Here is a 13,915-nt window from a genome sequence, read left to right on the forward strand (position 1 = left end):
CCATCCAGCATTTGCACTACTATTTACCCAAAGGATACAAAAATACAGATTCAAAGGGGTGCATGTACCCCAGTGTTTATAGCAGCATTACCTATGATAGCCAAACTATGGAAAGAGCCCAGATGTCCATCAACTGATGAATGGATAAAGAAAATGCGGTATTACTCAGCCATCAAAAAGATGAAATCTTGCCATTTGCAACAATGTGGATGGAGCTACAGTATATTATGCTAAGCAAAATAAGTCAGTCACAGAAGATCAAGTACAATATGATTTCACTCATGTGGAATTTAAGAAACAAAACAGATGAACAGATGGGAGGGCGGTAAAAAAAAAAAAAAAGGGGGAGAGGGAAACAGACCATAAGAGACTCTTAAAAGATAGAGAACAAACTGAAGGTTGATGGAGGGAGGTGGGGGGAGGTCTAGATGGGTGATGGCTATTGAGAAGGGCACTTGTCATGTTGAGCACTGGGTGTTGTACGTAAGTAATGAATCACTGAATCCTACCCCCTGAAACCAGTATTCCACTGTGTGTTGACTAATTAGAATTTAAATAAAAATTTGAAGGAAGAAAAAAGAGAGACTATCTTAAATGCAACCAAAGAAAACACAAATGTACAAAATACCAAATATAAAAATTGTAGAAGACTTCTCTTCAGAAACAGTGCAAGTCAGAAAATATTGGAGTTCTGAAAGAAACATCTTTAAAGTTCGAAGAGAAAAAGAAAACCATGTGGGACTTAAGTTGGTAACATACTATAGTTACTTTCTAAACAATATCTGGAGTTTATTCTCCAATTCTGTGTTACTTTACTCCCTCTGCACACTACAAGTTCTTTGTTTAGAAAAGCAGCAAGGTGTGGTAGGATGAAACATGCATTCACACTGGGTTTGAATTCTTGCCATGATAGAGAAACCTTGGACTTATTAACCTTTTCTGAAAGTTTTGTTGTTGTTGTTGTTGTTTTTCCTGTGAAGAAGGAACAGAATCACCAACTTCATAGGATTATTTTGAGTTGCTGAAATACTTAAAATACCTCATATAGTTTCTGGCATATAGTAAATAATAAATAGTAGTTATCTTCCTTTTGTGTGTTATACCAAGTTTGCAAGAGTTACCACTCCAAATAGTGCCTAGCAGTGGTCATTTTATACCAGCTTTTTGAAATATTCTACCAATAGCAAATCAGCTGTACTTTATTACAGTAAATTTATATCCCATTGCCTTTAACAACTGCAAAAGACCACCAGATTCTAAGTTATAAGCAAAGTCCATACTAACCTAAACTAGTATTTCCACTAGTATCTTCTTAAAATATTCAATCAGTTGCTGATGTTGATAACTTAAAATGCAAATGCCAAATTGTCATATTTCAGTAATAAATAAAGCACGATAAAAAATTTTTTCTGAAGTATTATTCATTACCTTGCCACTGGTAATATATTTGCAATTAATTTTAAGAAATTTCTCAGTAAATGCTTCTTCTTCCTCAGAAGTTGAAGATACAACTCGTGCAGGTCGAATACCAGTAAAAGTGGATAAGGGAGTTGCTTCTTTCAGGTGGACTACATCAGGATTCTTTAAAAAAATAATAATGATAAAGGCAGTTCAGAGAACTAAATAAAAATTAAATTAGCACATTATTAAAGCCAAATGAATAGCTTTCCCTGATTCTCATCACATTCTTGGAGGTCAGCTCAAAATATTCTTTTTTTTTTTAAAGATTTTTTTTTTATTTGAGAGAGAGACAGAGTGTGGTGGGGGGAAAGGGGAGAGGCAGAGGGAGAGGGAGAACAGGGAGCCTGACACAGAGCTCGATCCCAGGACCCCAGGATCACAACCTGAGCTGAAGGTAGACAGTTACCCGAATGAGCCACCCAGGCACCCCTCACAATATTCTTACGTTAAAAAGAAATAGGAAAGAATGGCACTGTGTTCACATTCAATAAAGATCTCTAACAGAGCTTAAACTTTTATTTTCAATGATTTCTTAATGGGATATATATTTATGAATCATCTGTAAAATGCTGAAAACTACATCTCTTGTACCTGCACACTACATGAACACACACACTCAGTTGTTCCTGAATTTAATATATCCCTCAGGTGCTGGGAGCAGAGAAAAGATGGAGTGCTTGTCTGTGATACTTAGGAATTCAGCCAAACTCATTTCACTGGAAGAGCCATTTAAAATGTTAAGCTACAAAGAGTTTATCAATACCATTGTATAAAGTATTAATTGGTTAGATCACAGATTCTTGACTTTTTTTAATGCCATGGACCATTCTCACAGTGAAGCCTAAGGACCTCCTTCTCAGAATGTTTTTTGAATACTTAAAATATAGGATTACAAAGAAAAACAATTATAATGAAACATAATTATCAAAACATTTAAAAATTAGTTATATTTTTTATTCATAGTTATAATAGTTATATATAGTTGATACATATATCCTTCCTTATTAAACATGAAATAATAAAATCTAGTGTTGACTGATAATTATAATTTTGAACTATATGGCTATAAACAGTATTTTTGATATCTACAACTCTAAAATGATTTGAAAATATCTGTGAGTTCTACTGGGGACAAAGTCACAGGTATACATGGTGCTACTCTACAGTTTATATTCTTAATTTGAAAAAATACTATATTTCATTTAAAATTGTTTCTATTCAAGTTCACAGACCCCTAGAACTCATGGGTCCCCCCAAAGTTCAACATTCTCTACAATGTAGAAGGCTAGACAAATGTCTTTTATTCTTTGTCTTAAATACCTCCAGAGGCATTTTATAATTCCTGAGTAAATGAACAGTGCCTTATAGAATAGTTTTCATAGTACCAAGGTTCTTCAGAGCTTTGAGCTAAAATCCGGCACTTTGTGACAGATACCCAATAGTTCTGACTTGGCCTTTTGAAATAATAAACAAGAATACCTTCTCTTCAATCTCAAAGACTTCAAGCTACTTGAAAAGCACTCTCAAATTTTAACATAACTTTTTCTACTTCACTAAATGGATCTAATTCCTTAAGTCTATATGAGGACAAAATTTGAGACTTCCTTTCTAAATTTCATTATCTCTCTCCTAATAGATACCCAATAGATATTTTTTGAAGGAAGATCAGTACAGAATACTGCAAAACAACTATATTTAACATACTATGATTATACCTTAAAAAACCTAAATGGAATTAGATTTTAACAGATGCATGACACTGTTTAATCATTAATATCTATTAACAAAGTTCTCAATCTTTCCATTTTATGATAAAAACTAGTAACTTTATACTCATCCTGTTGTCTCTGGTAATTACTATACTTGAGTTTTGTATGATACATAAATTCATTCAGCACAGATCATTTAAAAGGAGATGTTAGCAACAATAATATTAATGGACATTTATGAGTATGTGTTATGTTTAAGTGTTATACGAACCATTTCATTTAATTTTCAAATCATTCATATTAGGTATATACATTATTACCTTAATTTTAAAGGACACTTATGGTTAGCCAAGTTCAGTAACTTGCCCAATGAGTAAGATGAAGCCGATACCTAAAAACCACATTATCAACACTTGAACTAGTGAGCTTCACTGCAATACTTACACCTTCCCTTTCAAATATTTTTCTAAACAATTGATAAATGTGTGAAGGGAATAAAAGCCAGTTCCAGAGCCACTGGAAGGCCCTCTGCAAGCTGGCACAAAGCTATCAACAAATTTTATGACTGTTCAGTTACTGCCAGTTGACAACATTACCTACTATGTAACCTAATCATTCACAAAAACTGTATCAAGAAACACTGTCAAATGCTTTCCTTATATGAAGATATACCTCGTTGAACAACATGATCGCTTAGGTTCCCTCAAAGTCTCAAATTCTACAACTCAGTATCTATAGCAATCCCGATTTGTCAGTGTAATCCTATTAAAAAGAATACATGAGATTAGCTTAGTAAATGCTCGAAGTATAGCACATAAGCACGTAAGTGTACATTTCTTAAAGAAAAAAAAAAAAGCAACGTTCAGAGGGATTGTAATTAGATCTCTTTATAACTTACATACATGTGTATTAGCACCCAAAATATCAGTATCTCTATGTAGCTGGTTTTGATTGGTGTTTATAGATATAGATTCTGATTTTTAATGCAGTGATTTTGAAGCTCCTGAGTGCTTTCTGAGGTTTCTTTGTGCAATTCCGTTTTAGCCACTAGGGACAGAAAGGTGCTTAAAAATACAGAAGTATAGATATTTATCTAGTGAGCCTCAATCATTGCCCAAAGCATCACTAGAACAAGTGAAGCAAAAAGGTTGACTTACGGTCATTTTTTTTTGGTACAATATGATTAAATAGTATACATTATGATTTTTCCAGCTGTAACGTGGTAATAAAGAACATGGGCTCTGGACCAGAGTACCTGGGTTGGAATCCTAACTCAGCTACCAGCTAACTGAAGGAACTTAGATACTTAACCTCTCTCCCTCAGTTTCCTTATATGTAAAATAAACACTGTTACTGGTCAGGTACTAGAAGAAACAGATGGCACATCAACTTGAGTTAATTTAAAGAGTTTAAAAATGGAACTATTTACAAAGATATTATGCAGTGAATACAAAAATTCAGGGCAAACAACAGAGGAGTCCTTATCACCCACAGGCCTAAAGGGGAGAAACAGATACCGCAGAGACAGCAGGCTATGTGTCTGATGAGAGGAGAGGTTGAAGCATGTTGCCACTCTGAAGTGACCTTGCAGGAAGAGAGCTAAGAGAATAAATATGCCCCCTCTTGCTCCTTTTCTCTCAGAAAGACCAAAATTAAGAGAAGCAAAAGGTCAGGGGAACCCACTGATGTAGTCTAAAGCCCAAAGGAGGGTGTAGAATGGGTCTACAGGAGAAAACAGAAATAGCCAGGACAAGTGCTATATCTCCTAAGTTTGAGGTTAGGAATAAATGACAATACTTTTAAAGTACTTAGAATTGTACCTGACACATGGTAAATTTTAGCCATTTATTATTTATTTACTTACACTGGTTCTATCTCCTTCTATGTTTCTTCATCAATATGTGAAGAAAAAATGGGTAAAAACTGTTTGACCTTGGAAATTCTCAAAGATAGTATTTTTATGTGGAAATAAATTATTCAAAAAAACCCACTGGGATCCTTTATGCTAACAAAGCCAGGAACATAATATTTTAGCCTCCATGGTAAGCCACTACACAGCTGAACTGCAAAGAAACTTATGGGTGATTATTAGAAATATAAACTCTGACAATTTCTGGAAAAACATGCAACAATACTAATAAACATTTTAATCACTGTAATACAAATATGAGTTATATTTAATAAAACATAAGATCCTTGCTTCTAAGGGACTTAGAATGGGAGACCTAAATCCAATAATTATATATGGAGATATAAACACTAGAGATACGTAAAAGTTATATAGGAATATTTTATCTTGTGAATCTAGTAATAAATATATTTCTAGGTAGAAAACAAAATACAACTAAAGTTTAAAAATTACTGTTCAAAAAAATTACTTCTAACTATTGCCTATAATCAGATAGCAGGTGATAACTATCATCTAGGGAAAGAGGAAACTTCAAGAAGTCAATATTTCTTAACTCCTTCCTGGATCCATCCTAGGGAGAAAAAAAATGTATTCATATAACCAGTCATATTAGAGATACTATTCATATGACCAGTCATATTAGAGGATACTTTCTGGGCATCTCTGGCAGCAGCTGAGTAGTTACAGATTAAAAGGTCATTCATATAGCTTTATTATTCTTTCCCTCTCTTCCACTAACATGGCAAAAGTGAGGAAGAAAGCATTTTCACATAGGAGAAGGCCTGGCTTTGTTGCTTTAGCATTCTCTTCTTTTTTGATATTACGCCTTCAAGAAAGCTAGTTGGTAAGATTTGGGTTAAAGATGAGGGATGGAAAAGGACCCCACAGCGTTTTAGTCAGGCAGGATGCTACACAGTCAAGTTTTCACAGTTCTGCTTTAAGGTTTGAAAAAGAAAGTAAATGGGGGTGCCTGGGTGGCTCAGTCGTTAAGCGTCTGCCTTTGGCTCAGGTCATGATCCCAGGGTCCTGGGATCGAGCCCCACATCGGGCTCCCTGCTCAGCGGGAAGCCTGCTTCTCCCTCTCCCACTCCCCCTGCTTGTGTTCCCTCTCTCGCTGTGTCTCTCTCTGTCAAATAAATAAATAAAATCTTTAAAAAAAAAAAAAAAAAAGAAAGTAAATGAACCTAAGCCTACGTTGCTCTCCTTTGTTGTTGCACAGCTTATGAGTACAGCAATTTGTAAGTGTCATGGGACAATGGCATGGCCATGTTCAAAAACGTATTCTTATATCATTTGGTCCAGCAAGACCTACTCATTAGAACCTGACTTCTGCTATCATCAACAGGTATTATGCAGTGAATACAAAAATTCAGGGCAAACAACAGAGGAGTCCTTATCACCCACAGGCCTAAAGGTCTGGAGAAACAGATACCTCAGAGACAGCAGGCTCTGTGTCTGATGAGATGAGAGGTTGAAGCATGTAATATATTCCTTTCATGTGACTGCATTCTAAAGTACAGCGCTGATGTATTTATACAAATAAGATATCCAACAAATAAATATTTGAAAATGACCCCACTTCTCTCACTGTCTCACACCCAAATACACACTAAAAGTCCCTGGGCAAGGAGAAGAATAGTTATTAGTATATCATGTACTTTACTCCATGAAAGAAGTGGAGCTAGTTTAATACTAGAGCTTAGCAACTAATAATGTCTAATAATTTATAGGCAAATTAATATTAATGATTTGTATTTTGTTACCCATAGGTCATTCGGTATCTTAAATTCTGAGTGCAAATTGGGGCAGAAAAAAAAGGATGCCTCCTAAAGTAGGGAAGGCAACACACATGACTCTCCCACAGTAATCTAGCCATTTAATAGAGGAATAGCCTTTTATGTGTAAACAGAATCATTAGGTCATAAAAAAATGGGAAATTATGATTATTGTTAATTTACATAAAAAAGGCAAAAAATATAATTCTTTTCAGAGAGATTTTAATCAAAACTATTAAATACAGTTTGGTTCTTTAGAATTCATTTGTAAAATGTAACTTATATAGAACATTCCTTAAAAATGCTAGGTAAATTAATCCACTATTAATTACTCAGACTACTTGGAAGAATGATTAAGATGATAAGTTTTTTTTAAAAGGTAGTGTATCAGGGGCATCTGGGTGGCTCAGTCAGTTAAAAGGTCATTCATATAGCTTTATTATTCTTTCCCTCTCTTCCACTAACATGGCAAAAGTGAGGAAGAAAGCATTTTCACATAGGAGAAGTAGTGAGTCCCTCATTGCATCGGACTGCCTGCTCAGCTTCTCCCTACAGTCGGCTTCTCCCTCTCCCCCTCCCCCCTGGCTTGTGCACTCTCTCTCTCTTTCAAATAAATAAAATCTTAAAAAAAAAAAAAGAAAGAAAGAAAAAGAAACTCAAGAGTTCTAACTACTATATAAATAGAGAAAACTGAAATAAAAATCAAACAGGACATGGACTTCCTATCGTGTTACTGTCATGCTTATTAGGTAAAACTCCTTCCTTAAATTATTATATGGTATTTATAAGAGAGAGTTGATGAATATCTGGACCACCACCAATAACAACAGTAAGTTAATTTAAGCTGTCTGGTTTAATAAGAATGTTCCCTTTAAAAACAGAAATTTATAAATTTATGTAGCAAAATAAAAAAGGGAAAATTTTTTTTAACCATAGTCAAAGCAGGATAAAAAAGCATGATGATATACACATATACAGTGACATTTCTTCATAGCTATCTTTGAAAAGTAGGGACACTTACAGTGGCCTTATCAAATTCAGCCTCAGAAGATGTTGGTGACAGAGGACTTATTGGGCTTAGAGATGGAGAGCTCTCAACACTAGAGACATATTCAGGATCAGGAACATATAAAACCTGCAAGAAAGCATTCATATAAAGATTCAGTCAAGCTGAAATATTAATAATTGAATGGTGTTCTATAAACAAGTACCATTAACAATGATCTTCACCAATAGAAAAAATAAAAATCTTCAAATTCAAAGAATATTTACTACCATAATAATTCTAATGAAGTAAAAAAATATTTAAATTCAATTTAGACAAGTTTGATAATAAGTACTATCAAAGATAGGGTGGGGAAAGAGTAATTCTCATGTACTATGGGTGCTCCTCTTAGAGGACAATTTGGTAATAGCTGGCAAAATTTAAAATGCACCTATCATTTAACTCAGCAATTTTACTTCTAAGACTTTACAGAAATGCCTGCATATAAAAGACAGATGTAGAAGAGTGTTCCCAACAGCAATGTTTATAATAACAAAGGAGATGAAACAGTTTAAAGCTTACTGTGCTTTGTTAATATATCAATATAGTGCAATACTACCTACACATGAAAAAGTCTGAGGTCAAGCCATACTTAAATAAAACATTTTCTAATAATCAAAGTTAAATTTTTTAAAAAAGGGAAAGGCTAGAATATTTCTGGAAGAGGATACAAACTGTTAATGTGGTTGCTTCTGGAAAAGGAAACTGGAAGTCTGAGATGGGGTAATTTTGAATTTTTTTATCATGTACATGTATTGCTTTGAATATTGTAATAAGCTCTTTAAAATTACATTTGAAAAGGTAATTCACAACTATTTTCAATCTTAGTAATCTTCAATTACTAAGAAAAATTAATACAGGTATAAGTGACCATTTTCTCTTCTAGAGACAATATGATTTGTTCAAAGCATGCATAAAATTATTCTTAAATTTTCTATTGTCAACTATACTGCAGTGGATACTTTGTCTTGCTACTGAATGCTTCTAAACACCAATGCATTAAAAAAAGATACCTGTCCAGTAACAACTGCTCGGGAGAATAACTTATTTAATTGAACAAGTTCGTTGGGCGTTGTATCAAATTTCAGGGCTATACTATTCAAAGAATCCCTTGATTCAACCTGTTTGAAAGAAAAAATAAATTATTTGCATCTGTTAAAACAGAAAAACTAAATTATGAGGTTTAATATTATGAAGATGTCTGTGGACCAATCTCACATTTGATTAACAAGTGGTATTTTCCATCTTTAGATATAGGTTAACTTGAGAAATTTTGTGCTTTGTTAGCAAATGGCCTCAACCTATTATGATACAGTGTATATGCTTTATCATAGTATATCACAATTATATGTGGGCCTCTACTTCAAGTAATTTCCAAATACAAAATATAATTTACAAAACACAAATGATTTTTATTTTACAAAGGCTCTAAAATACATTATTCCTTTAAATAGTTTCTAAAACATATGGAACCTAGAAACATACAAATTTTATTTTAGCAAAGTATGCCTGTATCAACCTGAAAATGCTATTCTAACTATTTTTATGTATACATCTTATCATTTAAATATATAAATCAGAAAACATTTCGCAATCTGCTTCTAAACCACTAATATCCTTTAATGATCTTATTTATAGAAATCTTAAATTATGGGATTTTGCCAATTACCCTGAAAGAAAAAGTCACTTGATCAGTCATATTCCTTTGGAGTCCTCTATACAAGCCATTATGACAGCTGTGTAGGATAAAATTAAGTGCAACTAAATGGTTTTTAGTGCACAAGGGATTTACAATCTAGTTGGAAAACAGGAAAAGACAAAAAAAGATTATATGAGATGAAGAGCAATTTAAATGAAACAACAAATATAAAACAAGTTCTGAGTATGGATAGTATACCATATTTGCTCCAAATTGTCCAGGAAAGACTATATTAAAATGATTTAAAAGCTAGATTTTGAAGAAGGATTGGAATTTGAGAAGTAGAGAGAAGGGAAAGAACATTCAAAGTGAAGTGAAGAGCATAGGACTGACATGTTAGGAGACAGAAAAGTACAAAATACTTTCTGTGTGATACTATTTCTTCCTCCCCAAACCACCCAGAGTACACTAATGAGTTTAGGATTTTAGGAAGGTTACTAGAGTTAATTCTCAAAAAGCATGAGATTGGAAAGGCATTTAGAATTAGGCTATAGAAGACTTTGAAAGTCAGGAAAAATAGGTATGTATATAATGTAAAAAAACAATAAATATATAGTTTTCCTTTAAGGGTTATATAAAACGAAATTTGTGACAAATACATAGGATAATAATTGAATAGTTCTGTTTCCTTCCTTTTATGCAAACTTTCTCATCTGTGTAATGAGATGATCTATCACTTACCCTATTGGGATAATATACGTAGAAGCTCTCTGTAAACAAATTTTATTTTGCAGTAACATCTGTAAGTTTACAAAATACTTTCATATTATCTCATATTTTATCCTCACAATGATCCTATTAAATGGGGGTGATGAAAGTAATAAAAGACGCCAATAGTTATAAAGCAAAGAAGTTATATGGCTTGAGTGACAACAGGTCTAGGATTAATGAGGCAAGAGAACAAATGCAGAAAAATCAACTTAACACTACTGCAGTAAATGAGGTTAAAAGTAATAGAAATGTAAAAAGAGATTAAGGTATATAAGGTTTCCAAATAAGACTCGAGAAAGCAATCATGGAATGAATGAGGTTGTGACGATGGTAGTTGTAGTAGTAGCAGGTCAGGGGAGCAAATGGCAATAAGCAACTGATGTTGAATCTCAAAATTCCAATCTGGATGAGTAACAGACTGAAGGGAAACGAAAATAAGAAAATCAAGCACTGGACAAGGAATGGAGAAACTGGTAAAAGGTTTGCTACAGTTTGTTAAGTATCAAATGAAAGCAGGAAATACAAGCATCTAGAAAGGTAGGAATAGAAAAAAATTGGAGTCTCACTCCACATAGTTTATACAGTAAAGTTCTTAAGATCTCTAAGTAATAGAATTTAAATGGAAAAGTGAAAAGAAACAAGGGACCACTTACATTCAGAATCAAGAAGAATAGAACAGCCAGTAAGAGATAGAAGATAGAGTAAAACTGACAGCAAGAATACCAGGGCAATGAAGGATAATGATGGCAAAATGTAGTCCAATTAGTTTCAAGAACAAATAGAGGGAAAATGGGAGATATACTCAAAGAAATGATGGGTGATAATCTTCCAGAACTATGAATGATATACTCCTCAGACTGAAGAAACACAGTAAGTAAAAATTTGTCTGAATCAGGACTTATCACAATGGTACTGTAGAACTGTAAAGAAAAAAGGGAAAACTTCAAAAACAATCTTAAAAAGAGAAGACTGCCTAGAAATGAATAAAAATAAAAAGGCAACAGAGGGACATAAGAAAGTGGATTACAACACTGAAAGCGCTGTCAGAAAACAACTGTCAACCTGATGATCTATAGACAGGTCAACTACCAGGAATGAGGGTGCAGTAAAGACTTTCAGACATTGCCTGATTATCCATTCCCAGATCCTCACTGAAAACAACTGTTAAGAAAAGTAAAACCAGGAAGAACGAACAATGAGCAAAAAGCAACAAAGGAAAGGCCCCTGGGTTTGATAATTAGAAATTCATTAATGCCCTTGGAAATGGCTCTTTCATTAGAAAGGTATACAAATATTAAGTTAACTAGGAAGAAAATGATAATGTATAGCATTTTCAAGGTCTACTTTTGATTCCTACTGAAAGTGATTTCATAATTAAAAACAATATGTATGTGTGTTTATATATATAACTTTAATTTTAAAGCTATGTAAATACAATGACTGATTTATACTCTATTTAGGTGGTATGAAATATATTTAAGCTAGATCATAAATATTTCAGAACAAATTCTGAGAGTACATTATGGTATCAAAAGTTTTATTTTAAGAGAATAGAGAGGAAATATATTTTTTCCTAAATATAAAAATGTTATATAAATATTTTATATAAAGATGTTATACGAAAATTTTATAAAACTATAATAAGAATAGAAGACAATAAAATCGTACTCAGTTCTAGAAATACACTTCTTTCTTTCTTCTAGGATTTGGCATAGGGAATAAACAAATAATTAAAAAATAGGGCGTAAAAGTCTAAACAAAGACCTGCAAGAGGATGTTTTATAACTTTTCTGGTTAACACTTGGTTATTTCTAAAAGGTCAATTATAACATTAAGAAAAAATATAATTTCAAGTTTCAATTACTCCCCCTATAAAATAATGGTTCTTAATTTAAATTTACTTTGTTATAGATAACACAAGTTTTATTGAATTACAAGAAAAGAATGGTAAACTCCTAAATTCAAAACAAACTAAACATTTACAATTCCTCATAATCACAGGATTACATGTGTAAATAACATCTTATGCCTCATGCCTATAATCTTATGCCTGAATAAACACTAATGAATACATCAAATTACATGACCCATTATTTTACTGTTTGAACTTATTTTCTCAATTTCTCAATCATGCAGAGAAGGTATAAGCACATTCAATTTAAGCTTATAATATACTTTAAGATTCTTTCGATGGTAAAAATAATTCTACCCTAAATATCTGGGTCCCAACTTTTTAAAAAAATACTTAAAATCTCAAATTATCAATTATACAACATATGGAAATAAAGAGTAAACCAAGTTTTTGACATTTTTTCCAATTTTAAGGATACATGGAAAATAATCAAAATCAAACCAAGACTGGAAGGTTTCATGATGACACAAATGCAGAGATTGTTTAAAACTGCTATTTGCTTCTTAATGCAGTTGTAACATATTAGAAAAACACAAAATAATAACACAAAATTAAGGTCAGTTAAAGAACTGCTTATAATTTTGTTAACATTATGTAAATAAACAATATTCATATGTAATCAGGTAAGCATTACACCACAGACTAAAGTGGATTTCTCAAAAAAAAAAAAAAAAAAAGTGGATTTCTCACTTTAGTTTTCCACAGTAACCAGAAATGTAAAAAGTTGACTGAGAGATTTGAAGGTCATTTGAAAAACACAGAAAATAGTTCCAATTCAAAGCCAAACAAACTTAGCCATAAATCAGTGCAAATAATCATGATGTGAGAGGTTATTCTGGAAAGATAAATGTCAATTTATCTTCTAAGTATTCTACCTGCCATTTTCATTATTCTTAACACTGCTGGGAATATAATGAAGATCACATTTCTAAAAGAGTAAATGTTTTCCTAAAAGCCTAATCTAATAAAAATTATTAGAACACAGGAATTTTGACTCCCCATAAATTACCATCTATATCAAATTAAACTTGCTGGGATAACTGTCTTTCTATCACACAATAAAATTTCTCTTTAAGGAAAAATAAAACCTAAAATATAATTAAGAACTTAAGTATTATTAATAAAACAGTTACTGAATGGCAAGTATTTTTGCAATAAGACAATTAACAATCTTTGTTTTATTTATTATAATATAAATGAAGAATGTCTTAAGTAACACTCTTGCAAAGACAAGTCAGTCTTTTCAAAAGCAAATAACTTACTGTATACTCAATAGTTCCTTTAGGTTTCTGAAAGGACATTCGTCTCCCATCTTTCTTGTCTAAGGTCTTCTTCTGGCCAGTGTCTGAAAGAAAATGAGGTAAAACTCCTATTAAATTCATTTTCTTTTCAGAGCAATGTCAAGGACAGCTAACTAGAGCTCACTGGGCAGTTATCTACTAGACTTAGTACTACTACAGTTTGCTCCCTGGGATTCTCTGCTCTAAAATGCAACCAACTGTTGAAAAAGGAAATGTATCTTCTTGCTTGCTTGCTTTAGGAACTGACCAGTATGAGACACTCTAGTAACTGGAAGTCAACTCAAGGGGCGCCTGGGTGGCTCAGTTGTTAAGTGTCTGCCTTCGGCTCAGGTCACGATCCCAGGATCCTGGGATTGAGCCCCGCATGGGGCTCCCCGCTCTGTGGGAAGCCTG

The 13,915-nt window shown here is 33.0% G+C and overlaps 1 protein-coding gene across 9 annotated transcripts in view; it reads right to left on the bottom strand.

Annotated features, from left to right (window-relative positions):
- Nucleotides 1–13,915, bottom strand: part of OXR1 (oxidation resistance 1) — a 443,163-nt gene that overhangs the window by 48,246 nt on the left and 381,002 nt on the right. For 8 of the 9 annotated variants that reach the window (XM_064587996.1, XM_064587995.1, XM_045896061.3 and 5 more), the window contains 4 exons: nucleotides 13,484–13,566; nucleotides 8,913–9,020; nucleotides 7,876–7,989; nucleotides 1,429–1,581 (listed from right to left, as the gene is read on the bottom strand). In XM_064587996.1, the coding sequence (XP_064444066.1) occupies nucleotides 1,429–1,581; nucleotides 7,876–7,989; nucleotides 8,913–9,020; nucleotides 13,484–13,566 (458 nt within the window). Of the gene's footprint in view, nucleotides 1–1,428; nucleotides 1,582–7,875; nucleotides 7,990–8,912; nucleotides 9,021–9,568; nucleotides 10,065–13,483; nucleotides 13,567–13,915 lie in introns of those variants that run through there. The other variant, XM_045896066.3, reaches the window with a different exon arrangement.

Source organism: Mirounga angustirostris, unplaced genomic scaffold (genome assembly GCF_029215605.1).
Source record: "Mirounga angustirostris isolate CCGP_5_RB_7025 unplaced genomic scaffold, mMirAng1.0.hap1 SCAF_4, whole genome shotgun sequence".
Lineage (NCBI taxonomy): Eukaryota > Metazoa > Chordata > Mammalia > Carnivora > Phocidae > Mirounga > Mirounga angustirostris.